The sequence below is a fragment of the Setaria italica genome, chromosome II (genome assembly GCF_000263155.2).
Source record: "Setaria italica strain Yugu1 chromosome II, Setaria_italica_v2.0, whole genome shotgun sequence".
Lineage (NCBI taxonomy): Eukaryota > Viridiplantae > Streptophyta > Magnoliopsida > Poales > Poaceae > Setaria > Setaria italica.
In genome coordinates this window covers 323,649-351,290 of record NC_028451.1, presented here as the reverse complement: position 1 = coordinate 351,290, position 27,642 = coordinate 323,649, and the positions used below count along the sequence as shown (strand labels likewise).

At 44.9% G+C, this 27,642-nt stretch overlaps 4 protein-coding genes, 2 long non-coding RNA genes and 1 pseudogene across 10 annotated transcripts in view; 4 read left to right on the top strand and 3 right to left on the bottom strand.

The window, feature by feature from the left end:
- LOC101770491 (probable N-acetyltransferase HLS1) overlaps positions 1-321 on the bottom strand; it is a 1,711-nt gene extending 1,390 nt beyond the window's left edge. The window contains exon 1 of the mRNA XM_022823874.1: positions 188-321. Coding sequence (XP_022679609.1) covers positions 188-321 — 134 coding nt within the window. The remainder of the gene's footprint in view (positions 1-187) is intronic.
- A 1,453-nt stretch (positions 322-1,774) lies between these two features.
- LOC111256302 lies at positions 1,775-4,711 on the top strand. 4 transcript variants are annotated; one of them, XR_002676347.1, is made up of 5 exons: positions 1,775-2,689; positions 3,148-3,198; positions 3,307-3,428; positions 3,527-3,760; positions 4,329-4,711. It is a non-coding gene; the product is annotated as an uncharacterized LOC111256302 (long non-coding RNA). The 4 variants fall into 4 exon arrangements; XR_002676348.1 differs by having other exon boundaries at positions 2,781-3,198; XR_002676345.1 differs by having other exon boundaries at positions 3,148-3,428.
- Positions 4,712-5,592: 881 nt separating this feature from the next.
- LOC101770097 lies at positions 5,593-7,855 on the bottom strand (annotated as a pseudogene).
- A 1,428-nt stretch (positions 7,856-9,283) lies between these two features.
- On the bottom strand, positions 9,284-11,177 carry LOC101769692 (BUD13 homolog). Its single transcript, XM_012843499.1, is given in 9 exon segments — positions 9,284-9,427; positions 9,430-9,537; positions 9,652-9,724; positions 9,837-9,940; positions 10,475-10,533; positions 10,630-10,651; positions 10,654-10,699; positions 10,785-10,868; positions 10,870-11,177. Coding segments are annotated over 9 exon segments (948 nt in total).
- A 387-nt stretch (positions 11,178-11,564) lies between these two features.
- Positions 11,565-13,590, top strand: LOC111256465. Its single transcript, XR_002676566.1, has 2 exons — positions 11,565-11,844; positions 12,620-13,590. It is a non-coding gene; the product is annotated as an uncharacterized LOC111256465 (long non-coding RNA).
- A 1,087-nt stretch (positions 13,591-14,677) lies between these two features.
- LOC101769285 lies at positions 14,678-15,480 on the top strand. Its single transcript, XM_004958781.2, has 3 exons — positions 14,678-14,701; positions 14,786-15,032; positions 15,142-15,480. Exons 1-3 carry the CDS (start codon positions 14,678-14,680, stop codon positions 15,222-15,224), a joined length of 354 nt encoding a protein of 117 aa, XP_004958838.1. The 3' UTR covers positions 15,225-15,480.
- Positions 15,481-26,784: 11,304 nt separating this feature from the next.
- The window catches only part of LOC105913856, a 13,022-nt gene continuing 12,164 nt past the window's right edge, over positions 26,785-27,642 (top strand). The window contains exon 1 of one of the 2 annotated variants that reach the window (XM_012843926.2): positions 26,785-26,969. In XM_012843926.2, the coding sequence (XP_012699380.2) occupies positions 26,955-26,969 (15 nt within the window). In that variant the 5' untranslated portion in view covers positions 26,785-26,954. The remainder of the gene's footprint in view (positions 26,970-27,642) is intronic. The other variant, XM_022823987.1, reaches the window with a different exon arrangement.

The window sequence follows — 27,642 nt, the reverse complement described above, 5'->3', positions numbered from 1 at the left end:
TGCTGGATGTATGGAGAGGACGATGGATCGATCGAGCAGCAACTGAACAGAGGCGCGGAAGCGGAGGCGGCAGAGGAGGAAGGAGAAGGGTTGATGAGGTGATGGAGACGAGGCTATGCTCTAGGGGTAGTGGGCCTGGCCTGCTTGCCACTCCGGCACTGCACCCGTGCGGCTGCTACGTGCCAACCTCTTCTCCTTACCCCGGGGCCCACAGGGATGGCCGCCCGGGCCCACCGTATTGGCTTGTGCCTTTCGTTTAAACTTTGAACTCGCACCAAACATTTTCCTGTACTTCCATTCACATTTTCTTGTACTTCCCATTCGAGCATGTACCAAGTAGCAATGCTATCTACCTTTAGGTGTGTGAGTGGGGTAGTGCTTAATTAGTTTCTCTCTCATTATTTGGCACTTTTTCCCCTACCATGTTAAAAAAAATTTCATAAAACTACACATGATACATGTGTCTCATGCATAGGACATGCTAAATGTTTCATATAAACTTTAGGAACATGTCAATACATGCTCTGAAAATTATGGAAACATTAACAGAGCAGTTCGGAATCGAAACGCTCCATCGAAAAAGGAAGTTTATAACTGCTTGAAAAGGTGACTAGGAGTGTAGAGCGAGGAACAAGGAGTTCATTTTTCTTTTGGCTGTGATTTACCTGAAATAATATTAATTTATATACTGCTAAGAATATGGAAGCATCAATAGAGTAGTTCCGAATTATAACGCTTTACCGGAAAAGGGCAGTGCATAACTGCTTGAAAAAAAAATGGCTAGGAGTGTGTGTATAGAGTGCGGAACAAGCTAGGATCTTGTTTTTTCTTTTAGCTGGACTTTAGTTTGCGAGCTGTAGGGTAATCCCTTCATTTAAAGTTACTACTCCCTCCGTATAGGAAAAGGAAGTCATTTTGGACAGCGACACAGTCTCCAAAGCATTACTTTGACTCCTTATTTTTATAAAAATATTTATTAAAAAGTGATATATGTATATTTTTATAAAAGTATTTTTCAAGACAAATCTATTTATATGGCTTTCGCATTTCCAAACTCAACAACTTAAAAGTTATTCATGATTTATATTCCCAATGTTTGACCCAAACCTTGTCCAAAATGACTTTCTTTTCCTATACGGAGGGAGTATATATACTTGATCATTATTTGTCACAAAAATATTTACAATGAAAAACGATCATAGTGTGAAGAATTCTGAGGCGGCCCCCGGTATGATAGGGAAGAGACAAGAAACGCATGCGCATGACGATGGATCGATCCTATCTATCCCAACACGATCGAACGGTCCATGACGTTTTTGTCCGTAGCGCTCTCAGCTTCTCGAGCGCCCAGGCAGCCTCGCTGGCAGCCTCTGCCCCCGCGCTTCCACCAGAACATCCGAGCCATCATCCGAGAACGCGACCACCAGCTGGCCCACACTCGCATGGTGCATGGCGGCGCGAGGGCGCTTTTGTTGGTGGCGTGGCGTTGCTAGCGAACGGGACGGGACGGAGGGGGGGTGCGCACGCGCCACGTGGCTCGGGGGACCTCGGCGGCGGATCGGAGGGTGGCGGCGCATGCATGCAGGTCGGCCACCGAAGCGCTCGAATCCAATGGGCCATCCTTCGATAAGGACGAAACGGTCGCCGCCGGCAGTAATGGGGTCATGATTGATCGTGCATGATTAGTCATCATTGATACGATCGAGTTACCTTTAACTTGGCCGAATTGAACAGAGACTGGAGTACCTTTAACTTGATCGAGTACCTTTGCTGGTTCACTGGAGACTGGAGAGGACGACGACCTCTCCGGTAGTCCGGTTCAGGATGTCGATGCCGATCGAGGTGGTAGAGAGCAAGTGGGTGATGAACTCGCCGCCCTGCGACACGACAGGCGCTGCAAGTGCGCCTGCACATCGCCGTACGCCGCGGCGTAGAGGAGCATCCTATCTGCACCCAGAGACGCGCCAGCAGTCCAGCACCTCCCAGGGGTGGTCGCCATGGCGCTGCCATCGATCGTGTTGATCCAGCTAGGATCCTCTCTCCCTATCCGTGTGCGTTCCTGCTCCTTGAGGAAGCCTTACAGATCGAGGCTTCCCGCTCTCTGGAGGATGCAGCAAGTATAAAGATTACCACGAGGGGAGATTATTTTTCACCCTGTGTACCCGCCGGCCCCGCTCGTCACTCCCCGTCCGACGTACACGCACGCAAGGTCCGCTCCCTCCCCGCCTGTGACGCCGCTCCCGTCCTCGTCATCCATCCATGCCACCGACGAGCCAAAGAGGAAGCCTACGTATCGTCGGTGATTTGGCGGCGTCGCGACAGGCCCTGCGCAGCCGGCGGTCAGCGACGAGCGGCCGAGGGCCCGTAGCTGGGAGTAGGCCGGCGGCCGGCGGCGCGTTGTCGAGGGCCCGAGCGGGGAAGGGGCCGGCAACCGGCGGCGTGCGGCCGAGGGCTCATCGCCCAGAGTGGGGAGGAGGCAGCCAGCCGGCGGCGCGGAGGACATCAGCCCCGGCGTGTTCAATCAGACGGCGACGCCACGCGCACACCCGACCTGGCGGAGGCGGAGAGGCCCCGCCGCGGCTGCGCCTGTGCCGACCGACTGACCGGATCGCCGGCGGCGACGGCGGCGAAGGAGGAGCAAGGAGGCCGGTAGGAGTGGAAGGCAAGGCGTCCTACTTCTCATACACAGGTACTCCTGTCCATCGCCTTTCCGAAGCTGGCCTCTCTCTGCTCGCCCTTCCCATGCCTCAATCGGCCAACCTCCGTCGCTTTCGTTGCAGCCTCCATCCATCCCTCCCCTGCGGCGCCAGCACCATCCCCCGTGCCATCTCTCATCTCTCCCTACTCTTCCACCTGATAGACATGAAGGTGGCGTGATGGAGATGAGAGATGAACGGGGCATATCCCTCTATTCCTGCATCTCGATAGGGAAGAAGAGAAGTAGAAACAGAGGGTTTGAAGATATAGATAGATGCTGCTGCTGGGGATTGGATTTTGAGCCTTCAGTGATGGAGATCCATGGCTGTAGGTTGCTGGAATGCCTGCAAGCTGCTCGATGAAATGCAACTTCAAAGATTAAAATAGACTGATTTCTATATTGTTCTTTGCTGCAATATTGTTACAAGAATTTGGCTATCTCATTCCCAGGTACCTTTCTCCATGGTGTGGTGGCATGCCTGTCTGCTGTGGCCTCACTAGGTTGGTGGATCGGTAGCATCCCAAACAATGATGATACGTGCTGCTGATTTTCTTTTTGTTGATTCAAGCTTTTAGATACTAATAATCCGTATCATCCTTTGTCTAAAGCTGGCTGGATGCAGAGGGGTTTCCTGGTTTCGACATAATGTTTTGTATGTGTTGGATTTTAAAGTGCAGTGGCTTCCAATCATAGCAGCCTGGAGAACTAAATGTGCAACAAGAACTTTCCGGTACCTAGATTAGAAATAATTACGTATTACTATCTCGGAGAACTAGAAATATGGAACCTCCTATTTGCTAATCAAGATGTCATGTTTTGGATATCCAGGGGTTAACCATATGTGGATACTTCCCCACAGGTAAGGCCTATGTGCTTAATTTGCATTACCTTTGCGCAACCTAATATATATGGAATCTCAAGGCAACTTCAGTAATGGACCATCGTGTTCTGCTTGGAGATATGGCAAACACGGTTCAATGTCAAATGGACTCGATGGTGATGATTTGTTGAGAATATGGATGAAGGAGGATGGACGCACGACATGGTGACCTGCTTGTTGAGGTATGATATCATACTATTACGTTTTGGCATGGAATTATGTGAAATGGAGGGCATGGCATGTTGCTTCCTCAAGTAGAGTTTACCGTTGCCAATGATGTTGTCATTAGTACAAATCTTATTTGTGTGGATTTATAGGATTATTGGTCCCGCTATATATGAATATATGGTTCAGTTGGCAATAAGTATGCAACTTTTAAAGACAGTTTATTTTTAATTTGAATATGTGATGTATTTTTTTCCATGTTGTGATTCGTTTATAAATAATATATTATTGGATTTAGTACAGTCTATTGACACAAGAAAAAAAATGATGCTTGATGCACAATAAGCTTCACAATTCCTGTGATTGTAAGACTACTACCTGCTACATATAAACTCATCCTGTACAGATGCAGTCCCTAAATTTTTCCTCATGGATCCATGCATTGATGTAGGTTCCTATTGATAGATGTTTATTCATCATTCATCTTTTATATAAAACTCCACTATTACTTTGTTGAGGATTTAGTATTCTCTGTTTTTTAACCAAATCCGTTATCAAGTTTGTCCATGGTGGTGATGATTGTAGGCATATAGCTGCTGTCAATGTGGATATATGTTTCATTTCCTGGGAAGTGATGTAGTGATGATGCCCTGACTGTTTGACTACAGTTTGGTTGAAAGGAAGGAAAGCACGGCATGATCCATACCAATTGAAATTATGTTTTGTATTGGAATATTTCAGACGCTTGTGGATGCATCCTGGAACTTAAGATGAAGAGTCAGTATCTGACCGGTTCTTCATCAGAACATGTATGCATATCAGGTTAAAACAAAAGGGATTATATTTTGTAGTCTTTGTAAGTTGGTTTTCCACTGAACTATCCTACAGATTGTTGCTACTACAGTTATTGTTTCGGTTCTCATTGTTAACATTCTTTTACTGATTAGTGATTAGTGATCTGATTACCATGTCTTAAATTGTGTTTTTAATTAAGTTTCTTATTGATAATGTTGGATTTAGTAGCCCTAGGTCGTCAGCCTATATAAGGCGGCCAAGGTGCCTCCCGAATTTAAGTTCTACCCTAATGGCCTCCTTGCGATCTTGGACGAAGTGTCGACGTTTTTGCTTGACCGGTCTTGCTATCTTGCTCAAGTCTAAGGAGTGCTTAGCCAGCTCCCGCGGGACACCGAGTATATCGGATGGCTTCCACGCGAATATGTGCGAGTTTTTCCGGAGGAAATTTGTGAGCACGAGTTCCTATTTCACGAATAGAAGTAAATTGATAAAATAAATATTACAATTCATTAAAATAGAAATTAATAGGAAAATGAATACAAGAAGAACTAATATTAAAAAAGAATAGAAAAATTGAAAAGATAAGACACCATACGGAAAAAAAGCGGAAGAAAAGAAACGGGAAAGAAGTAGAATAGAAAATTGGAAGAAAGAAAAAATAGAGGGAAAAAGAAAAAATGAGAAAGAGATTATAAACAAAAAAAATTCAAAAAAAAGAAAATACAAACGGCTCCTGTCGCGTCAGATGTTCAAATCTTTATGCAGGTCATGCAAATTCAGCGTTAACTTGGTGGTTCGGCGCAGCGTTTTGCTTTTCTTTTCTTTTCTTTTCTTTTCTGATAAGGGCAGCATTTTGCTTAATCCGTGGTTCCAGCCCTGGTACTATGAGCACAGCCAGCAATGTGTTGCAGACTGTGAGACGAGCAGACCATCCCCAGAGCGACCAAATCTTAAAAAGTCTCTTCTGTGCCTCTGCCTTAATGCTCTTGCATGCAAAATTACTGGACCTGAGCCATGTAAACACATTCCAACCTCAATGCTCTTGCATTCTGTCTGCACAGATAAAAATTCACACCCGTGTATAATCAGTTCAACCACTCACTTTACACATTGTCTAAAAGGGCAGACACTATGACTTGTAGCTAGAAAGAACATGCAAAAATACGTACGGCCTGAACATTATGTCATACAAAAATTCATCCACACTAGTTTCAGGGCCACATACAACTCCAGATGCCAAGCCGAAAGTCCTAGCGCTCGTTATTTACCACTAACAACCTAATAATGATACTATAAACAGATTAGCTCAAGACTCATCCCAAGCTGAAGCTTTCGTATGCACACATGTAAAAAGTGATTTACACGTTGCTGCTTGAGGCTGCTTGCATCATGCCGTCCCGGATCTGCTCGCTGATGTCCTTCACGTGGCCCGGGCCATGGGGGATGAACACTGGTGTTCTTCGAGCCGTCCCCGAGCTCCTTGATGGTGTCAAAGTACTGCGTGACCATGATCAGGTCCATGACTTCCTTGGCGCTGGTGCCTGACACCGAGTGTGAGAAGTTCAGGATGTTCTCCCTGAGGCCGTCGGTTATAGCTTGCCGTTGCTTGGCAATGCCAACACCAGAGAGATATTTCGCCTCTGCTTCTGCTTCGGCCTTCTTCACCAGAAGAATCTTCTCTGCTTCTCCTTGTAGACGCTTGCCAGCTGAAGCCTCTGGGCTTTCATAGAAGTAGATCAGTTAAGTGAGCACAAATGCAAATGGTAGAGAATGCTACTTAAAGCTGGACGTTAAATGAAAACTGAAAGCATGCCTAAAGAAAGATAGCATACACGCATAGCAAAAACAATATGTTTTAACTTCATGAACAGTGTTCAGTAAGCATTTCCCAAGCTGTATAACCTAGAAGCAGTTCTACATGTATAAAAACCAATACCTGCGTTTATATCATTCATTCTTTGCGCACAGCAGCATCAGGGATGATATCAACCATGAGGATGTGCTCAATGCTGTAACCATAATCTGCCATCACCTGAACAATAGCATGAATTTATTGATATGCAAAGAAAGATAGAGCAGGATGCAGCATACAAGAACATTGGATTGACCTCAAACTACTTTCAACATTAAATGATGCAGAGGAAACAATGTTTGAGAGAAACTAAAGAATACAAATCCAATCAAACATAGGGTAAATATCAACCAGATAAGGTTCCGATTTTATCAGAAACAAGCATAGTGCTGAGAATCATTAAGCATGTGGTTCATCTAAGAATCATTGCAGCACTTGTCACACAACAAAGTTTCATGAAATGGTATTATGGAACTATCCTCCTTTTGATAGACATATTAAACACATACTGAAAATAAAATGGGCCAGAGGCAACAAAATAGCATGTTTAGGATGTACTGAAGCCAAACTGCGAGCTGCTACAATGGTCAATGGTCAGAGAGCCGATTGCTAATTAAAAGCAGAGTATCATCAGAATGTATTGAATCCATGAAACTATGCATCATAAATGCCAGCAATACATGTAAACAAGTGAAACAAAAACAATGGCCAGATGAGTCACTGCAGTAATATGCGTCCAGAATCTATTTTTGAGCCCATCCCAGACTACAAGTAAAATCTGGCCTTGAAATTACCTTTTCAAGCTCCTCCAGTACAGCTTTTGCCACATCATTCTTTTGCTCGAAAAGATCGTCCAGATTCATTCTTGGAACTATGGCCCGAACAACTATTTATCAGAAAAATAAAAGTGTCAGCTTATACTTCAGAGAAACAGTACCAAATAACTAAGTTCAGTATTACTAATTCACCGTCGAAGACGTAGGCCTGAATTTGCTGTTGGGGATTCTGCAACTCATAGAATGCATCATCAGCATTTTCCTTGACAACACGATACTGAATTTGTGCAAATCAGCTGGACGAAGACATTATCCTGCAAAAGGGAAGGTCGGAAGGACGTCATCAGTTGATTCAACATGAAACAAGCATCATAGACAAATATTTCACTTCATCTGTCAACAGGCTACACAGCTGGCCCAACACAAGGTGGCATATGCGATTAACAATATTCTTCCAATATCTCACAGCCCGACACTAATGTGGGGGGAAACCAGCGAACCTTGGTCTTGGTCTCGACGCGGTCGTCGAGGGACTGGACGCGGGTGGTGAGAGACCCCGCGACGCACTCCCCGGCGAAGGGGTTGAAGAAGTGGAGGCCCGGCTCGGCGAGGCGGACGAAGCGCCCCCACTTCTCCACCACCGCCACGCTCGCCTGGTCCACGCACCCGCAGAACACGAAGAACGCGCGCGCTCACCATCTCGGTCCTCCCTCGGCTCCGGCCCCGGCGGCGGGGAATCCGGCTCGGCCCTCGAACGGCGTCGCGTCGGCGTGGGGTGGGGCGGGGGATCCCTTCGATCTCGCGCCGGCACCACCGCCCTTGCCTTCGTGGCCCCTTTGTTCTCCGCTTGCGACTTGCGAGCCTCCAACTCGAACGATGGGCTTGCCTGGGACTAGTAGAACTCATCATCTTCCATCCAGTCCATCGTATTAATATCGGATCCAGGACTAAAGTACTCCAAGTCAAAAATATGCCACTGAAAGTCTCAATCGTCACTAAAACTCGCACCGACGTCGTTCCTTTTATCCCGATTCCCAGTTGTTAACTCCAACCGGAATAAAAAGGATCTTTTATTCCGGTTGGAATTTTCAACCGGGACTAAAGATCTCGAAATCTTTAGCCCCCTCTCTCCACTTATCCTCTCCTCTCCCTTATCTCATGCAGCAGTCTCTCTTCTTCCTAATTTCTCTCCTCCTCTCCCTTTCTTCACTTATCCTCTCCCCTTCCTTATCTCGTGCAACAATCTCTCTCCTTTCTTATTTCTCTCCTCCTCTCCCTTTCTTCTAGGCAGAGCGGACGGCTCGCGAGCAGGCGGCGTCGCGGCGTGGGCGGCCGGCCTTGGGTGGGTGGTCACGCGGCGCGGGCGGGTGAGCGGCGCGACCAGCATAGCCGGGTCCATTTTTTTTATGTTTTTAAAAATTTTTAGTCCCAGTCTTTAGTCCCGGGACTAAAGAACCCCTTTTATCTTGAAAATTTAGTCCTGGATAGATTTTTGGAATCTTTGACCCCTACCAACCGGGACTAAAGGTCCATTTTCCACTAGTGATACCAAATTACCCATAAAACCAATATTTTGAAAATACACACAACATATGCTGTGAAAATCCAAATATAACCAGACTAAGTTGGTATATTGAAAGTGGAAGATTTTGACAGACCAAGGGAAACATTTGCAAAAGTCTTTTGAGTTTCACTCCTCCTGCCTGACCATGTTCATCCATTCATTTACAGCCGAAATCTAGTTTTAAAAAACTACTGCAGACAAACATATCTTGCTTGGAATTTAATATTGTGTCAGTGGCCATAAGCTCCGTAAGTTATAACTCTCTGGCATGCACACTCTTGAAAATCGTAAGGATTTTGCGTTAAGCTCAAAACCACACGTTTCTTACTAGGTATCATGCTAAATTGATGAATTCTGCCCAAGGCTAGCAAAAACCGGTGGATAGAATCATACTGGCAAGTGGTTGATATAACCACGAGATATGCAAATGAACGAACAGATTTTTGTATGAAGAAACAGAAACCTGGCACATGACATTTGGTTGTTGGGCAGGTTCAATTGATGAATTTTCTCCTATCATTACACGTAAAATGCAACCAGGAAAACTACAACCTCAAATACCACGAGAAGTCACAACAGAAGCATGAAGGGAAGCCCAAACTACTGACAGTGTAAGGTACATACCATTACTGCGATCCACACCATCCCAATGACGACCCGGCTTTATGCCATAACGGTTTGGAGGAGGATCCACTCCACACGTTTCAGCCAGCTGTGACTAGGTATATTCTGTGGAACTATGAAGCCAGATTCTTTCATCTTTTCGTCATCTCCCAAGTCTTCTATAAGAAATTCTGGATCTTTCCTCTGCCATGCATTAGCACAAATATCAGCCATTATCCAGAAGAAATGAACAAAGTGTTTGACAGGTTCAACCAAGACACTCCAATCAAAAGCTGCATTACTGGTTAGTGCAGTTACCTTGACAAGATGGGCCATAGGATCACCCCATCGGATTCTGTTTTTTAGCATAGAGTCAAGCTCAGGGTCATCCCTACAAGGAGAACAAGCTCAACGTCAAATACATGCAAGATAAGTTTGGACAGAAACACACCTAATTACACAAAGAATTGAGAAAAACACAGGTAGCACCATCTGCCGAGTACCTTGTTCGAGCAAATGGTTTACTCTTCTCCGCTTCAAGCTCTTTTATTCTAGCCTCAGCTTCTCGCTTCTGCACCAATCCTTTACCCCATTCTATATGCATTTCCTGCCAATAAGTACAACAATGGTCATTGAAATCTAAAAGCAGGAACTTTCTTTTGATTAGACATAGTTACAACTAGTATGGGAGAGGACAAATTTGTCATAACACCAGCAAGAAGCTTCGAGTCTGTTCTAACTATAACACTTATATGTACTAGGTTCAGTAGGTGTACAAATATGTTGATTAATATGTAATTGGATATCCTATTGTACATAGGTTCTCTCATATTAAAGCTTACTTAATACTCGTGCTTATAAAAATTGCACTTCACAGTAGAGGTGGAAGGAGTAGAGGTGGAAGGAAAGATAAGTTTCTTGACAGGATTCAGTTTCTCAGGGGAAAAAAAGCAAGTCAGAAATATGTCCTAGCTAACACAATATCAAGGCTCAAGACAGATAACTAGTGGAAATTGTGTTCCCTAATCTATACACTATGGTAGAATCACATTGGAAATTCCATGCACCATAGAATACTTCAGAAGATAGGACACAGATGACTAGAATAGAATATAGAGATTCAAGAAGAACAGCTATCTACCTTCGGCTTCTCAGATTCCTTTGCCTTGCGCCGCTTCTCTTCTTCACTTATCCGCTTCCCTGGAAAACATCACGATGTTAATGCAAGAAACTAGCACGGCTATAAACAGACAATAAAATAACCAAAACAAGCTGTGCATACTGCATACTCCGTACCTTCCTTATCTCGGAATACATTCCAGCCTTTGCCCCTTTCCCAACCAGTGAGGGATCCTGCGCTGCAAACCTAATAACAAAGCAATAAACGAATATATTACAAATCTAAACCAATAGGCAAGCATCTCTATTCTTAGATGTGAGTCACCACTTACTTGAGCATCTCATCCTCCTTAATCTTTCTGATGTCCTCTTTAACTTCCTCTGCTGTCATCAGTCCAGCTTTCCTCGTCTGTTTTGGCTCCTTCCTTTTTACCCTTCCTTGGGGAAGAAAGATCTCTCTCCTTACGAGGAGGAGATAAATCATCTGATGCAAATTTGCGATCCTTCCTTGGTGGTGACATGTCCCCATCATCTGGACTTCGCCCCAGATTTCTCCTTCTTGGAGGTGATGGATCATCCACCTTTGTAGAGTCCTGGTGCTTCCTCCTTCGTGGTGGTGATAAATCTTTTGGCACCTCCGAGTCATGCCGTGTCGGTCGCCGAGGTGGGGATGTGCCTTTGGGCTCCTCTGAGTCATGCCTCATGCGCCTCCGTGGTGGCGGCATGTCCTGGGGCTCCTCCGAATCATGTCTACGCCTCCATGGCAGCGAGAGGTCCAGAGGATCCTCCGAATCATGTCTCGCACGCCTCCTTGGCAACTCGAGGTCTTGGGGCTCCTCGGAGTAATTGCGAGCCCGTCTCCTCGGAGGTCAAGACTAGAAATTCTAGCGTGGCGTTGGCGCGCCCTCCATAAGATTAGACCAGCGTGATATATCTATACCTAATATTAAAGTGCGGTTATTTCTTCCAAGCGTCATGTTCATTTTGCAAAAAAGTTCCTCAATTTTTTCGTAATCAACCCGCAGTCCTTAGAATATGTCTTGATAATTTTACAAAAAAGTCCCTCCATGTTCTATCCACCCACCCTACCCGTGCTGTAACACACTAAAAAAAAAAATCAAAGGCCCAGCCAGCCCAACCCTTTTCCCTGGCCCGTTGCCCCCCACCCATCTTATCCAGACCGGTCCTCTCTTCCTTCTCACGTTTCTTCCTCCTTCCCTGCTCTCCCATGGCTTCCCCTCCCTAAATCCCCTCTCTACAGCAGCAAACCCTTGGGGGGAACTAGCAAAACGGATCGAGGACAACAAAAGGAGCAAGAAAGGTGCATCTTCCATGTAGATCAGTCCTTTCCCCATATCTTCCCGCTGCCCTAGGGTTTGGGGAACGACCAAGGTGAGGTGAATCCACTTTAGATCTGCTAATTGATGTTTTTAGGAGGTTCTTGGTCCTGAGGATTAGTGGATTTGTTGGGGAAAACACGGTTTGAAGGTCGATTTAAGGTGTGCTGTCCTGTAGCTCGGGCAGTGCTGATGTCCTTGTAGTTTTGGCGACCTAAACGATTTCTCCTCCAAAAGTGGATCATACAAAAGTTGTAGAGAATTATGAGATGTAACTGCTGTCCAAGTTTCATATTTTTTGGTGGAGTATACCTTCAGTTATTGAATATTGTTTGGACGCTGTTTCTGAATGTCCAGATTTTTGACAGCAGATGTTCAGAGATGTATTAGATGATCTTAAGGATGGAATTCGTGGAAACCCATAATAACAAAGTTTTAGGTTTCTCAGAGATATATGTCCTGACAAAATTTTAGAATTTTTGGACAAGGGGTTTGGGAGATATGAATTTTTGTATGCTGCTGCCTGAAATTTCAGACAGATTCTGTACTTCACATTCAACTGCAGTTTTACCCCTCTTTGGATTATGCTAAAAATAAAGGATCTGAACAAAGTTGTAAGATTTCTCCCTTAGTTTTCTAAGATGTATTTGCTTGCTGTCATATCTTTTGTAGTTCTAAAGATACAAAAAAGTGAAGCAGCACTGCTGCGGTTAACCTAGGTGATGTTTACCATCGTCTCTTGTTTGACGGGTTGGGCTATATGGGTGCTTTACTTGCTGTGTGCACATGGTTGTTTGAGGATATGTTCTGATCTTATTGTGTCAAAACAGGTGGTAACGCTCCGGATCACGCTTAGAGCGGCTATCTCCTTCTTTGGGAGGCAAGTAACGTAGCGGTGGTTGCTACAAGCTTTAATCTGCTATTTTTGCTACCTCCACCTTAAATTTCAGAATGATAACTTATCCAATATCATCCATTCAATTACAAGTTTATGCACATCTTACTGTTGTTATTACATATGCCTTGTTCTTTACTTTATAACTTGGTAATGGCTCTTGTTGGCATAATTATGATGAGGTTTATGTTGTCAAATGAGGAGAGACTTATCTGGTATATGCGGTGTATACTCTCTTTGTGCGATCTGTCTTGGCATTGCATTTCATTGCATCACAATGCATGGCATATGGAGTTAATTCGCCGCTTGATAGCCGCGACCGTACCGGTACAGCATCGTTTATTGGGCATAACGGTGCAGCTTCATACTTTGTTGAGTATGAAGGCAGGAGACATGGCATTTGCATTGCATTTGCATTTAGGGTGCTATCGGTTTTCTATGGTATTTGTTTGGCAGTGGTGGTGAGAAGTGAATTTTCTCCAAGGTTTGGTGACGAATTGGTTTTATTTATGTATGGGGGTGTGGGAGTTATTATTATTATTATTCATTGAGGAGATACACTTATTGATAATAGTTAAACCATGGTCTAATGAACTTGTAGTTTAAATAGCTTGTTAAAGCTAGTTACTTGCTGAGATTTTATATCTCACCCCTATTTTTTTGTTATCCTCTCAGGTACTTGATGGATGGATGCTTTGCTTGGGGGTTGGGAAGTAGCAGCACGTCACACACTTCTCTTTAATCAAAATCCTCTAGTGTGATACTGTAATATTTAAGTCCTTCTCTATGAGAGTCTATTTGTTACTTAATGATGGTCAAGCTTTGTTAAACCTTGCCTTAATCGTTTGAATATCATGTTAGGATCTTTTATTTATGCTAGTATGCTTTATCTATTTTCATATCTTATTGTTTCTTGCTTCCGCGGTGTTCCTGATTTAGGGAAGATGCTGTAAAAATCTGTCCCTTTTGTCCGGTGTGGCTTAGTAGCATCCTAAGGTGGCGTTTGTTTTTCTTGGGGTGTTACACGTGCGCTTCTCCTCCAGTCCACCGCCGGCCCTCCTTCTGCTATCCGTGCCCTCCTCCTCCGGTCCGCTGCCGGCCCCCTAGCCATCCACCGGCAAACTATCAGCCCTCGTAGGCAAACTATCGAGCACATGGTGTGCATGTCCTATGAGCATGTTATTTAAGTGATTTCATCTTAAACTTCATGCTATTCACCTCAAATCAACAAACACATCCATACCATTCTTCTTCTCATTTATCATGCTTAGTAGACATACATTTTAAGCCCCTACTTGCTTGAGACGAACAGATAGACAAGTGCTCTGGTATGACAAAAATATTAACCCTGCGTATTGAAATAATCTGCCAATGTAATCAGGAGCGAAACTGGAACCCATGCACATCCTTACTCATCATGCATTCAACCCCATTCATAAAATAAGTGAAATGAAGCAAAAAGGGGATGAGCACGGGAACAGTTACCTGTGAGCTCACTATGACCGGATAAGGACAGAAGAGGAGGCTGTTGTGCCAGGGATGTTGCTGCTGTGCTGATGATTCATTCACTGTCTCTGCTGATTCATTCATTCATTGTCTCTGTTGATGATCCAACGCTATCTGCTGATTCATTCATTCATTGTCTCTTTTGAGGAATCAACGCTATCTGTTGATTCATTCATTGTCTCTTTTGAGGAACGCTATCTGCTGATGATTCATTCATTGTCTCTGTTTCTGTGGCCATGCAATGAATTATTACGTGCAGTAACTCACTGTGACGAGCTGGTTAATCAACCGGCCGCGTAGCTTAATCCGTGTCTCGTCCCATCATGAAGCCATCACTCAATTGGCCACGGACGGACACAGGCTGCTGGTATCTGGTCTCGCCTGCAGCCCAGACCCAGCCCACGTGGATGAGATACATCAGCTGCGTCACTCGGTGACTGTGACCATCGATCCATCTCGCGTTCCCGGCCATCTCCAACCGCCAGCCATGCCGGCGAGCGGCTCGACGCAGGCGCTGGCGCCGCCGGCGCACCGGGGCGGCGGCGGGGACCCAGCGGCGGCGGAGCACCCGCGCTGCCTCCACCACCTGCTGGAGAGCGTGGCCGCCGAGGGCGCGCCGGAGGCGGACAGCAGGCGGCTGACGCGGCTGCTGGTGAACGTGACGGTGGACCGGAGCCTGTGGCCCGTGCACCTGGTGCTGGGCGCCGACGCCACCGTGGCCGACCTCGTGCGCGCCGCCGTCGCGGCCTACGTCCGCGAGGGCCGCCACCCGCCGATCCACCAGCACCCCGGCGGCGCGGCCGACGGGTGCGAGCTGCATTTCTCCAAGTACTCCCTCGAGAGTACGTGCACGGACAAACTCAAGCTTGGATGTTCGTTCTTGAAATCTGAATTATAAATTGCCCTAGTTTTAAAACTGATCGATCTTGGTTCTTGGGGGATTTTGGACAGGTTTGAGGCCCGAGGAGAAGGTGCTGGATCTGGGGTCTCGCAACTTCTTCCTCTGCGCCCGGAGATCCGCAGACGCTGCTTGAGCTTCGGATTCCATCGAGCACATGCGTCGCCGCCGTTGTAAACTAGTAGTAGTAACGTCAGGTCGAGGCACCTTCATTTGCCTTCTGAAACTAAACTTTGTAGAGAATGGGTGGATATGTTGTTCTCATGTGAGTTGTTGTGCTCAAGCTAGCTATTTCCTGGCCTCTGTTTACCTGATGCTTGCTAGTGGCTCCCGCGAGACGTGTCGGTCATGGAATGGATGGACCTCTAGCGGGAATAAAGTTGTGGGCAGGCGACGGCCGGTTCGCTACGAACACGACGCGCCGCGGGCGGCAGTTTCCCGCTGCGATCGCCATCAGCGAATACTAGTTTCGTTGTTCTGTATCTGAGGCCGTGCGGTTGCGCCGCTCCGGCCGCCGACCGCGAGGGCTAGGTTGCCCGGCGCGTGTCGCCTGCCTCCATGTAAAACATTTCAACTTTTTCTACTTTGTAACACAAAAAATGTCATCTACCAATTGAGCACAGCTCGGTTGGTTATAGCTGTTGTGGCCTCTGTTCTTCACCTGAGTTGTGCTAAAACTCTTCCTGGCCATTGTTCAGCAGCGGCGCCATGGGGCCGTGAAAAAAGAAAAGGCTTTTCAGCCTGGCCCAAAAAAAGAGGACGCGTGGCTGGGGGAGGTTCAGGATCAGGGTTTTCCGGCGAACAGGCGGCGAGGTTCTAAGGAGTCTGGAAGAAGAAGACGATCCAGTGCGAGGATCATTGCAAAAATTGGCCAGTTGAATGTAAGTGTCTCCCCTCCCCAAGTCCCCATACCTAATGCGCGCCTTCTCTTTTAGACCATGATCGAAATCGACGCCATGCATCCATACAGATTTCAATGGAATTGATTCCAGGGTTAATCTTTAATCTTTTAGATTACATACTGCCGTCTCTTTATGGATTCTAGAGTTAATCCGTTACATTACCTACTGCTCAATGGATATTCTGGAATGTAGATTTCGTATTCGCAACATCCTCGGTACTAAATCCAGCCCTTTTCCCCTTGAGGTCTGAGAAACTTGTTAGATCATCCTCGGAGAATTCGATCACTGCGACGGTGTCCAATAACACCGTTGATGGCCCATTGAGCTCTTTACCATTCAGCGAGGAGGATCTTGTGGCAGATCCTGCCGACTCTGAATCTGCGCAAACCCTGCAAGAACCGGATGTTTCATCATCTAAAGAATCAATCACTGCTAGTGCAAGTAATCACCTTCATCTATTGGGCCTCTCATTTTGTTCCGACATCCCCAGAATTGGTAACAGGAATTTTACATAAGGAAGGATTGTAAGGGATATTTACACATGTATCCTGACCTGGGCAGACCGTTTCAAAGCTTACAGCATGCTGAAGCTGCTATCGACCACCATCTTGATGAACGGCGGAAATGTAAAGTTTCTGGACTTCATTCTACCTTCATTTCTCCATTGCAAGCATTGATAAGTAATATTTAACCAGGACAACCTATGCATCTCTCCTTATAATTGAGTCCCTGTTTGTGGTGATCGTATCAGTAAATTGATTTTGTGGTCTTAGTTTTGGGGTATAGAAAGCTCAAGAGTTGATTAGGAAAAACAGGCTACAATAGTTTGAAGTTCTATTCTGAACCAGATAAAGTTAGCAAAGTAAGGTTTCTTTTAACTACGTTTGCCTGGGAGTAGATAAACTCAATAGATTTAAGTTGTAATTATTTAATGTAATGCATAAAGATTAAAACCCACCCAGGGTCCTGCATGGATCTATTTTATTCTTAATTCTAACATCCACTCAATGCTGTGTTCCTTAATATGCACCAGCTATTTTCTCCCTGAACAAAGACCTTTAATTTCAGGAATCACAGCACATGATCTTGGCATATCTTTATCTAAGGAAAGCATCTTGACATATGACTAACAGGCCGGTTGAAGAACAAAAGACTTCCAGCGCGCCAAGGCCGGTTGAGAGCTGATCGAGGCACCAGGATTCTTCTCTTTTCGGATGGAATCGGAAGGAGAAGCGGCACGAATTGCTAACTGCAGAGAGTGAAGGGCAATTTCTTCAGGTTTGTTGTTGGCCGGCCAGAGAGTAGTTACTCTTTACCGGGTCGGAGCAAGCTAGCAGTAGTTGCAATCGGCCTTTGGACGGCTCGGCCCGGTCCAGATGGGAAGGATGGCAGATGGGTGGTGGCCGCCGCCGTTGATCCTCCACCATGCGGCGAATACTATTCATCGCATGCGATGATAGTCCGTTTGTCGGCTGAAGGCGTACGCATAGTAGCAAGTCGGCCCTAGGCTTTAATTATATGAGTGCTTTATTTGGCTCGTTGCAGCTTCATGAGTACTACTTCGCGTTGAGGAACATTGATCATATTAGTGATGCAAATGCCACATTGATGTTATTGTCCAACCGCACTAAGGACTTGTGGAAGAGCCCTAAGGGAACAGTGATCCGAATTGAGTTACTCGTAGTAGTGGTTGTCTTCCTGCAGTTATTCCTTGTCGCCTGCGGGTCCCGTCGATGTCGAACCAGAAACTTCTTCATCCAGAAAGGTGTATTCGGTGCATACACCTTGTCCTCCTCCCTGGTATCCTACACATTAGGTTCAATGCAGTCTTCGGCTATAAAGAGCGGCATGTACTCATTGTGGGCAGTATTCCTGTCCATCCTCTTTGGTTGTGCTGACTCTATCACAACTTATAGTCTCACCGACAACAGCCAGGTCATGAGACAATTTTTCTAGTTTCTTCTCGGGTACGCATACGTGTGCATGATTGCGAGAACTACACTGGATGGCGGGTCATTTTTCAGAGTGTTCTCGTTTTGTTATCTGGTGTCCGTCTCTTCCATGTATTTTATACAAAGATTAGCTGCATGTCGAATGGCAAGCAAATCATGGTTCTTAAATAAAATGGTTGCTGGCTACATGTATCAGGAGCACACCATGAGCAGAGAAGCTTATGATCCAGCCACCATGACAGGTTACCATTATCTCGTGGAGTGCAGGCTGTACAGCACATATATTGGTCGTGCGTATATTGGTGATGGAAAGTACGAACACATTTTAGAAGTGACGCTTCTGATCCAGATATCATTAACCTAGACAAGGTGTGGCGAAACGACGATCTAAGCCCTGATCTTAAGGATGCATGCCTTTCCTTCTCCCTTTTCCATATGTTACATAGACGTTTCTTCGGGTTTGAGTGCGGTGAATCATCGCAGCTCAAGACACGTGATCTTGTCTTCTAAGGGGCTTCTCGCCAAGAAGAAGAAGGAGAATGACGATGGAGGGGCCAACGCCGCAATCGACTATGACTGTATTTTCAATGTGATTGAGATTGAGCTGGCTTTTATGTATGACTTCTTCTTCACCAAGTATGCTGCCATTTATTATGGAAGTTTTATGATGCGATATGTGCTGCCACTTGTCTTAAGGACCTTAACGGTTGTAACAGCCTTCCAGACAGCTCGAGGCCTGCTGCGGCCGCCTCCTAATAAAGGGATGGAGGGTTCTGTCATCGTGTACACCACAGCAGCTGATATTGATCTCACCGTAGCTATACTTGTGTGCATCTCTTTCCTTCAAGTGGTGCAGGTGATGTACTACTGGACGACCATTGCAGCTTTATTTGCTCGGTAGCCGCCTGCTTAATTATTGGATGGCCATTTGCACATGGCTTGGTGGTGGTGGTTCTCGATAGATCCGCCCGATTCGATGGTGATGCTCAAGCTGGTTATTAGGATGGATGCATTCTTCCGCTCTTGCAGACATCGCTGGTTGCTGACTTGCCGCTGCCCGGATCCCGTGCTTGCACACGGTGCAGTGTTGGAGACGACTGGCAGCCGGCACCCGCCAGTGTTACCACGACGAGTGTTCCTGCTTTCGCTCTTTTCCAAAGAAAAGAGGCCAAAGTGGATCTGAAAGAGATTTTCATGTTCACTGCAATCTACTGCTAATTTTTTAGTTAGTGAACCAACATCTATCAGCTCCAGATATTTAATTATATAAGGTCTTCTGTCATGTAGTCGTTATGGAATTCTCGTAATAATCTTGTTTTTCAGCAGCAGGGGTATTCGAGCAACATGGAAGTATGGCGCAAAATGTGGAAGGAACTCCCAGTGCAAGCACGGCTCCAAGTGCGATCAAACAGATTAAATAAAGTGAGTGATGTTGCAATATGCCGATCGCTGAAATTGATATCTGTGACAGCCTACCAGCTGACAGCAAGCATTTTCTACGATTGGAATGGATCCGATTCCATCCACGCCGGAAGAGCTGATGTTGTTATCATTGTACTGATACTAGCATGCATTGCTTTGCTTGAGTTTCTCCAAGTGTTGCTATATTGGAGCACCATTTGGGGCAGAATATACTTTGTTTGCCATTATGTTCGGGAACAAGCAGTGAATTCAAGGGGAAGCATCTGCACGAAACATTTTTTAAAATCTGCTGCATAAGATTCAGGAAGATAATTCTTACTAAGATTATCGGTGCATCCACCTCAAGGTCAAGGAAATGCTACTACAAAAATAAGCTTGGGCAGTACTCCTTTTGCTTGAATCAGTGAGCAACAAGTACAATCACCTTCCTTGTAGGTTAAGGTTTAGTAGGTTTATGAAACGAAATTGCGGCCTTCTATTGGCTCCAGACTTTGAGCACCTTTGTACCAGCAACAAAGACATTATTCATGCAAGATATATCCGCAAGGGGCATGGGAAACCTGCAGCTGTCAAGTTACCTGCAGAGGTCAAAAATGCACTTGTCCATTCCCTATGCTGTCAGACTCGGGAATCAGCTGCTACCAGGGTAAGGAGAATCAGACGCACATCATTTTGACTTGGCACATTGCAACATCTTATTGCGAGATGGCAACATTGAAATGTCTTTCTCCTAGAGCTGGGGGAGAACTCAAGTTACATCTTGACTTGCCACGATACTATCCAAGTACTGTGCATACCTGGTGGTATCAGCACCAAAGTTGCTTCCTGGGCACCACTATGATACAAGCCTTGTGTTTGACGCAGTAGCAGTGGAAGCAGCGCGGTTTCTGCGAAAAGCGGAAGACAAGCATGAGGCCATGAAATGTTTGCCTGAATCGACAGAGACGTCCATCTTTCGGAAGGGCGTGAAACTGGGGAGGCAACTCGAGGAGATGGAGGATGACAAGCGTTGGAAGGTGCTCGCGGATTTTTGGGCGGAGATGTTGCTCTACGTTACTCCATCAGATAATGTGAAGGAACATATCGAATTCCTGGCAAATGGAGGGGAATTTCTCACACATTTTGTGGGCGTTGCTCACCCACGCTGGCATTCTAGACAGGGATCAAAGGAATGTATTGGACATAGAAAATGCAGAGACGTCTGGCCAGCCTAGCTTCTCCTGGACAGGGATCACCATACAGCAGCCCATGTACAACCCGGGCTACCCCGGCCACCTATGCCGCAAATCAATCGGCAACTAGTAAGTGTTTCCCCTTTAGCTTTTCCAAAGAGGCTGAAGTGAATTTGCAAGTAATTTTCATGTTCCCTAAATCTACTGCTAATTTTTTAGTTAGTAACTGAAACCATCATTTTCTTTCCTTTCAACAGCAGGGATGATGGTCCAACAACAGGCAAACTCGGTGCAAAATGTGGAAGGAATTCCCAATGCAAAAGCACTGCTCCAAGGGTGATTGAATAGTAGCAGGTGCAGTCATAAGTTGTGTTATATTTTGCCACATATATATCACAACTGAACCCATTTACTCTGGAAAACTTGCAGATTCTGGGAAAGATCTGCTACCTTGATCCAATAAAACATTCAGAAAACCCTGATAACTTCTTCCTTCTTCGGCCTTTTAATTGTTCAAGACAGTTGTTATCCTGGTGTGATTTAGTAGACCTTAAGTCAGTAGTGACTTTTCGTTACTCAAGTGTGTGCTTGGAAGGATGCTCAAGTGTGCGCAATGCAAGTACGTACTTTGGTCAGTGCTTGCCGCTGTACCACCGTTGCTTCTTTTCATGTCTGTTTCAGTTTAGTTTCGGACAGATTAAAATACCCTTTATCTCTTTGGTAAAGAAATTGCCCTTCACTCTCTGCAGTTAGCAATTCATGCCGGTTCTCCTTCCGATTCCATCCGAAAAGAGAAGAATTCCTGGTGCCTCGATCAGCTCTCAAGATAATTGCACCGCCATCCACCAACACCTTGTTGGTTGTTCTAGTGTTTGTAGTAGTTCAATTCAGAGTGTTGATGATCATTCTCGCGTCACTGACGCAAATCAGTGCAAGCAGCAAGATGGGAATAATCCAGCATATATTCCAGCTCCCTGTCTGATCTGCAGCCGATAGCTGCTGTCTCCAAACACGGCTAAGGCCTTTCAATTTTTCAGTAGAGTCTTCAGAATATTATCTACAGTTTTGTCTTCAACCAAGTAAAATGTTTACCAAGTAGGCAAATTAGAAGGAAAAAAAAATCATCCGGGTATGCTCTTTTTTTTAAAAAAGAAACACGTAAGCGAGTTGTGAGAAAAGGGGCTCCATCACTTGCGACCGCGTAAGCGCGTTGGTTGTTGGCGACCGCGTAAGCGTGTTGGTTGTTGGGAAAGGCGTGTTCACCTGATAATTAATTAACGCGTGGGGCTTGTGGGTGGGAAAAGCTTCCCGCAAGTGTATGGTATTTGTGCTAGTGAAGAAGAAAATTAAAAGATTTAGGATAAAAATAAAAATATTTACGGTAAGATTGTACAGGAGGAATATATAAGCGTCCCTAGCGACTCCATCATTTGTATGAAAATCATAAAGAAAAAAATTAGGGCTTGGTCTCGGGAGTCGGGAGGTGCAGTTGGGGAGCGAGTGGCAGCGCGAGGTGAGCAGAGGAGGTGTCGGAAGAGACCCGCTAGCTTTTTATCGCCTCAGTACCCAACAATCGGTTTGGCACAGGGATCTTGCGCGCTTAGAGTTGCTGGGCATGAAGTGGGTGTGGGACCACCATTTCACTATCAATATTTACGTACCACGTAGCTAGTATTTTGTTGGTTTCGTACAAAGCTGCTGCTTTATGCCTGTACGAGTTACGTGATAGGGAGGCTGGAATGATGGCCAGCTGGTATATATGTTCGCGCTGCTTTGAGGGGAAATAGCCGCGTGCTGAGGATCGGAAGCGACCCAGAAGGCCAGAAACTAAGGTCATTGATGGATGCGTGTATCCTGGTTAAATAAGACTCTGTTTGGCATGACTCCAACTTCGTGTGGAGCTGCTCCACTCCTGAACTCCACATGGAGCCAGCTCCGCTCCAAAACTTCAGAACAAAAATGGGGTGTTTGGCTAGATGGTGCTCTCAGCTCCAAAAAAGATCGATTTCAGTGTGGATTGCCATTGTTGCCCCCTAATTAAGGCCCCACTTATCATCCTCTCTATCCCATCTTGTTCTTCCCCCTTTTCCATTGCACTGTGCTGCACACAGGAGACCCTCCACGGGTGGCGGGGTGGGTGGCGGGCTGGGCGGCGGGGTGGGCGGCGGGCTCGACGGCGGGCGGCGGGCGGCGACGGGCGACGGGTGCGGCGACGGGAGGCGGCGGGCGGCGGCGGGTGGCGACGGGAGACGGGTGCGGCGATGGGAGGCGGCGACGGGCGATGGGCTGGGCGGCGACGGGTGACGACGTGCGACGGGCGCGGCGGCGGGTGGCGACGGGCGACGACGGGCGACGACAGGCGGCGACGGGCGTGGCGGCAGGCGGCGGCGAGTGGCGGGTGGCAACGGGCAGCGGGCGTGGCGACGGGCGATGACGGGCGGCGGGCGGCGACGGGCAGCGGGTGGCGGGCGACGAGGCTGGCCGGCCACGGGGGCGGCGACGGGCGGGGCTCTGGCGACGAGTGGGGCTCGAGAGAATAGAAGAGAGAATATAATGAAACGTTTTTTTGTGTAACCAGTGGCATTGGTGGGTAATTACCCACCAACTCCACAAGGAGGTTCAAAAGAGAGGTTTCTGGAGCAGCAAAAGAGGTGCTCCAAAACTCCACCTCCATTTGCACTACAGCTCCATGAAGTTGGCAACTCCATGGAGTTTTGGAGTTGGGGTGTTTGGCTGAATTTTTTGATGGAGTTGCTGGAGTTTAGGAGTGGAGCCGTGCCAAACAGGGCCTAAATTAGACCACCAACCAACCCGTGCTCCCGCACGTACTAATGTTTTTAGAAGCTATTATATTTAAAAATTATTTAGAAATTAAACTCCTAGCTAATCATCAAAATTGTTTACCTACTACTCTCTTATTTTTTGAATACTTCAACATCATACTTATATTGATATGTACCTATCTTTATCTAGTTGTGATTGATTTTTAATTAATAATTACTCTATGCACTTTTTCATCTATATTCATACTTTTTCTATTTTGTATCGCACCTCCAATCCTCCATACATTATGTTTAGCATATATATACAAATCAATATTTTTCATCGATTCCTTACATACATGTATAAATGGTCTAAATGGTGGGACTCATCATGTGTATATAATTTAACTTTTGAATAGGCACCGCTCCTGCCAATTTTTTTGAAAAAAAATATACTTTAACGTAGTATTTTTATATTAACAATAACATAAATAGGTGTTGACGCCAGATTTCGACACGAGTAAAATCGGCGTTAGAAGAGGAAGAGATTAGGAGATGCGGCGAGATACAAGGGCGACGATTGGAAATCGGCCGATTGGTGCTGCAGTCAAGGATCGATTGGTTGGTGCTACAGTCGAGGATCGGTTGATTGGTGCTACAGTCAAGGATCGGCCAATTGATGCTACAGTCGAGGATCGGCCGATTGATCCTTGGAGTTCCACCTCACCCGACCCCTGAGGTTTGGGATCGGACGCGCCCGACCCTCCAAAGGAGGATCTCCGCCTTGTCCGACCTTAGTTTCCAGGGTCGGAGTGAGTCTGAACCCTCGACATGTGGGTCCTGATCGGTTACCCCTTGCCAAAGAGGTGATCGGCCGATTAGGAGGTTGGAATAGTTAGGCCGATGTGGGCTTAAAAAGGATTATGAAGATGAAGAGGGAATCAGCCCATGAAGCGCGTGATAATCGACCTAGTACGAATTGTACTTGTAAGTATTCGTTTTCTGTTTAAATTTAGGGATAGAGTTCTAGTCGGATAAGAAGTCATTTGTACGGGGCTATAAATAGCCACCCTTGTAGATCTGTAATCATCATCAACTCAATACAACAAACTACTATTTCCTCGTACCTACTTTCAAGCAGGCGACTTCGCCAACACTTTTTTCTCCTTTTTCACGAGTTCGTACGGGTCGGCGGGGCTGCATCAACTTGACCTCCGGCCGATCTTGTAAGTTCCGCTTATCGAGTAAATTCTAAGCTTTAACTTTGGGCGCATCGCTGTCGTTTCGTTTAGATTTATTCATCAGTTATCGATATTTACTAGAATTCTAGGTTTTACCTGTTGTTCTAGTTTTATCACCAATTATCCAGCTAGGAATCGGTAATTTCGGCTTTCATCTATACTTCTCTATCTAATCTATTTATTTTAGCCGATTAGATTTGTTCCTAGTGTTGCTACTGTAGCGTTGTTTAGATTACTCTAGCAGTTTTCTTTATAAACGTTGCCTGGTAATCGGTTGCATCATAGCCGATTTCTTTATTACGGCAAATCGGCCAATTCACTGATAAGCTTTCTCGAGATCGGAACCTTAGCCGATCGCAACCTCTGGGAACTGACACGTTTCTTTCCTTGCCAATCAACAGGTCAGATTGGCTGGCACGCCGCGCGAACCGCACTAGGGCGATCACCCGAACAGGAGCTAAGCAAATTCTCCCGGGTCGTGTGTCCGATGCTGGGAATTCGATCGGCCGATTTCTAGCGCCAACAATAGGTAATTTAGAATCATATATTAATTTACTTTTTGACGTATGATGCGCATGAAGATAATTAGATTAAGGTTATTTTTAATAACGACGTACGTGGGTAATATAGATAAATGGGTAATATAGATAAAATTTTAGAATGACATTTTAAGTTATGATTTATAATGATATGTGTTAGTAAATTGGATGAAGATTATAGGGTTACTTTAGATTATTTTTATAATAGTTGAGCTCGGTAATTTAGATATAGGTTTAGAGCTCATTTTTTAATATTTTCACAATGATAGTGGTGGGTAACTTTTTAGAAAATATAATAGATCAATGGCTATGATTATTGGAGTTTACAAGATTGGTGTTTGATGTTTTTATTTTTTATGAGAATTTGTCTCTTTCTTCTAGCTTGTCTTGTGGGAACTAATGCGGAGACTACATTGCTACAAAACTATTACCATAAGCTACCTCTCATTTGTTAAATATTCGAACACAATACTTATATAGATATATAGTTAATATATTTATCCAATTGTGATAGATTTTAGTTAGTAGTTACTCTATAATATTTTCATCCACATTTATAATCTTTAACTTTTCACATTGCATCGCAGGTATGCGCTTGAATTTGTTTAATGAACCCTAAGTTTGAGATACAATTTTAACATAGAAATCTATATTCACATCACTTTATATCTTTATAAATGGTGACACACATCATGCGTATAGACCTTAATTATTATATCGTATACCAATAGTGCAAGATATAGATAATTTAGAATCATATATTGTTGTATATTTTTAATTAAGGTTATTTGATTCAAACGTAGAGTTACCTCATGTTATTTTTAATAATGGCATATGTGGATAATATAGATGCAAATTTAAGGGGTCACTTTAAGTTTTTTAAGTAATAGTGGTGGGCAATTCAGTTGCAAATTAGGGGGGTTATTTTAAATATTGTTTATAATGGCATAAGTGTGTAATTTTGATGAAGATTAGGAGGTTGCTTTAGTTTATTTTATATAATGGCATAGGTAATTTATATATAGATTTAGGGGGTTACTTTAGGCAATTTTCATAATGGTACAGGTGTGTAATTTTTTAGAAAACATAATAGGTCTAATGGATATGATTATTTGAATCTATCGATTGATGGTCGGATGTTTTACTTTTTGTGAGAATTTCTAGAATTTCTCTCTTTTTCTAGAGTGTCCACCTAGGAATCCTAGGTGGCTTCACCTAGAGGCTTCAAAAGGAGTCTCCAATTATTACTAGTAAGATCCTTGACATCCATATAGCAGCAAATTGATGGCCAGTCCATGTGGTCACGTGCTTAAGTGGTCATGTGGTCATGTGCATCCCTATACACAAAGTGGTCATATAGCAAAAGTGGTCAATTGTTTATTTCCTTCTATCGTTTCCCCAAAACCTTTCCTGCACTCCTTTAGTCAAAACGACAGGACGACCCAATTTAACTGCTCTGCTGCTGCTTTCCCTCTCCACGATATGCACATTCTTCGAAGAAACAAGGTTCTCAGATAAACGAGCCAAGAATGAATAAATCCAGGTTAAATAAATCCTTGACATCCATATAGCAAATAGATGGCCAGTCCATGTGCATCCCAATACACAAAGTGGTCATGTGCATCTGAACCACTCAATTGTTTCTTTCATTCTATCGTTTCCACAAACCCAAAGTAGTTGAAACCTTTCCTGCACTTCTTTAATTAAGCATGCATCTTGTTCCTGGAGTGTAGTCACAACTCTTAAACAAGTGCCCTGCAAGATGTGTGCTTGCCTATTTAAGCATCTCTCGTCTTGTTGAAAGCAAGAGTACCATTACATTAGGCACCAGCAGGGAGGGGAAGACGTCCATTTTCCTCAGTTCACGCTAGAAGAGATGAGTAACCAGACGGTATGCACCTATGACCAAATAAAATATTATCTCTTGCAGCCATTTTTTTCTATCTTTTTCGCATTTAGTATGAGATTTTGGCCTTCAAAATGTCATTGTTCTAAACTATTTGGATTTGAATTCAAAATTCTTGAATACATTATTATATATGTAGAGTATATGTTTAATTTTAACTTGGAAGTCGAATATGACATGTTTAATAGAAATGTGGATATATTGGTAATATTGCTTTTAAGCAGGTGCCATTATTGTTACTATTTTAGAATTGTAAGTCCACTTGATTCATTTGTTCTCTACCAAACATAAAATTCTTGTATAGGTTAACGTCACTATGCCAGAAAACATTTCCACTTACGGTCAAAACTAATTTCTAAGTGCCATACAAGCCACAGCCAGTAGAAATGGTCTCTTTGCTGGCAGGTGCCACCCCTAACACAGACGATTTGTATTGACGGACGATTAGAAGGCCCGCATGCCCCCCCACCCGCAAAAAATTAGCACTTGTTGGTTATTGATTGATCGATGGTCGAAAATGGTTTTTAAAAATTGTGTTGATGGTGGAGACAATAGCGCTCACTATATGGGGGGGGGAGAACGGCACGGTTTCACTTCCTCGAATGATCAGCGACTGCAAAGACCGTATAACTGCTAGTTGCGATTTACTGCGATTTAG

Coding starts and splice junctions, on each gene's coding strand:
- LOC101769285 (XM_004958781.2), top strand. CDS start 14,678: ATGCCGGCGAGCGGCTCGACGCAG. Junction 14,702..14,785: donor CGGCGAGCGGCTCGACGCAG/GCGCTGGCGCCG, acceptor CACCTGCTGGAG/AGCGTGGCCGCCGAGGGCGC. Junction 15,033..15,141: donor CTCCAAGTACTCCCTCGAGA/GTACGTGCACGG, acceptor GATTTTGGACAG/GTTTGAGGCCCGAGGAGAAG.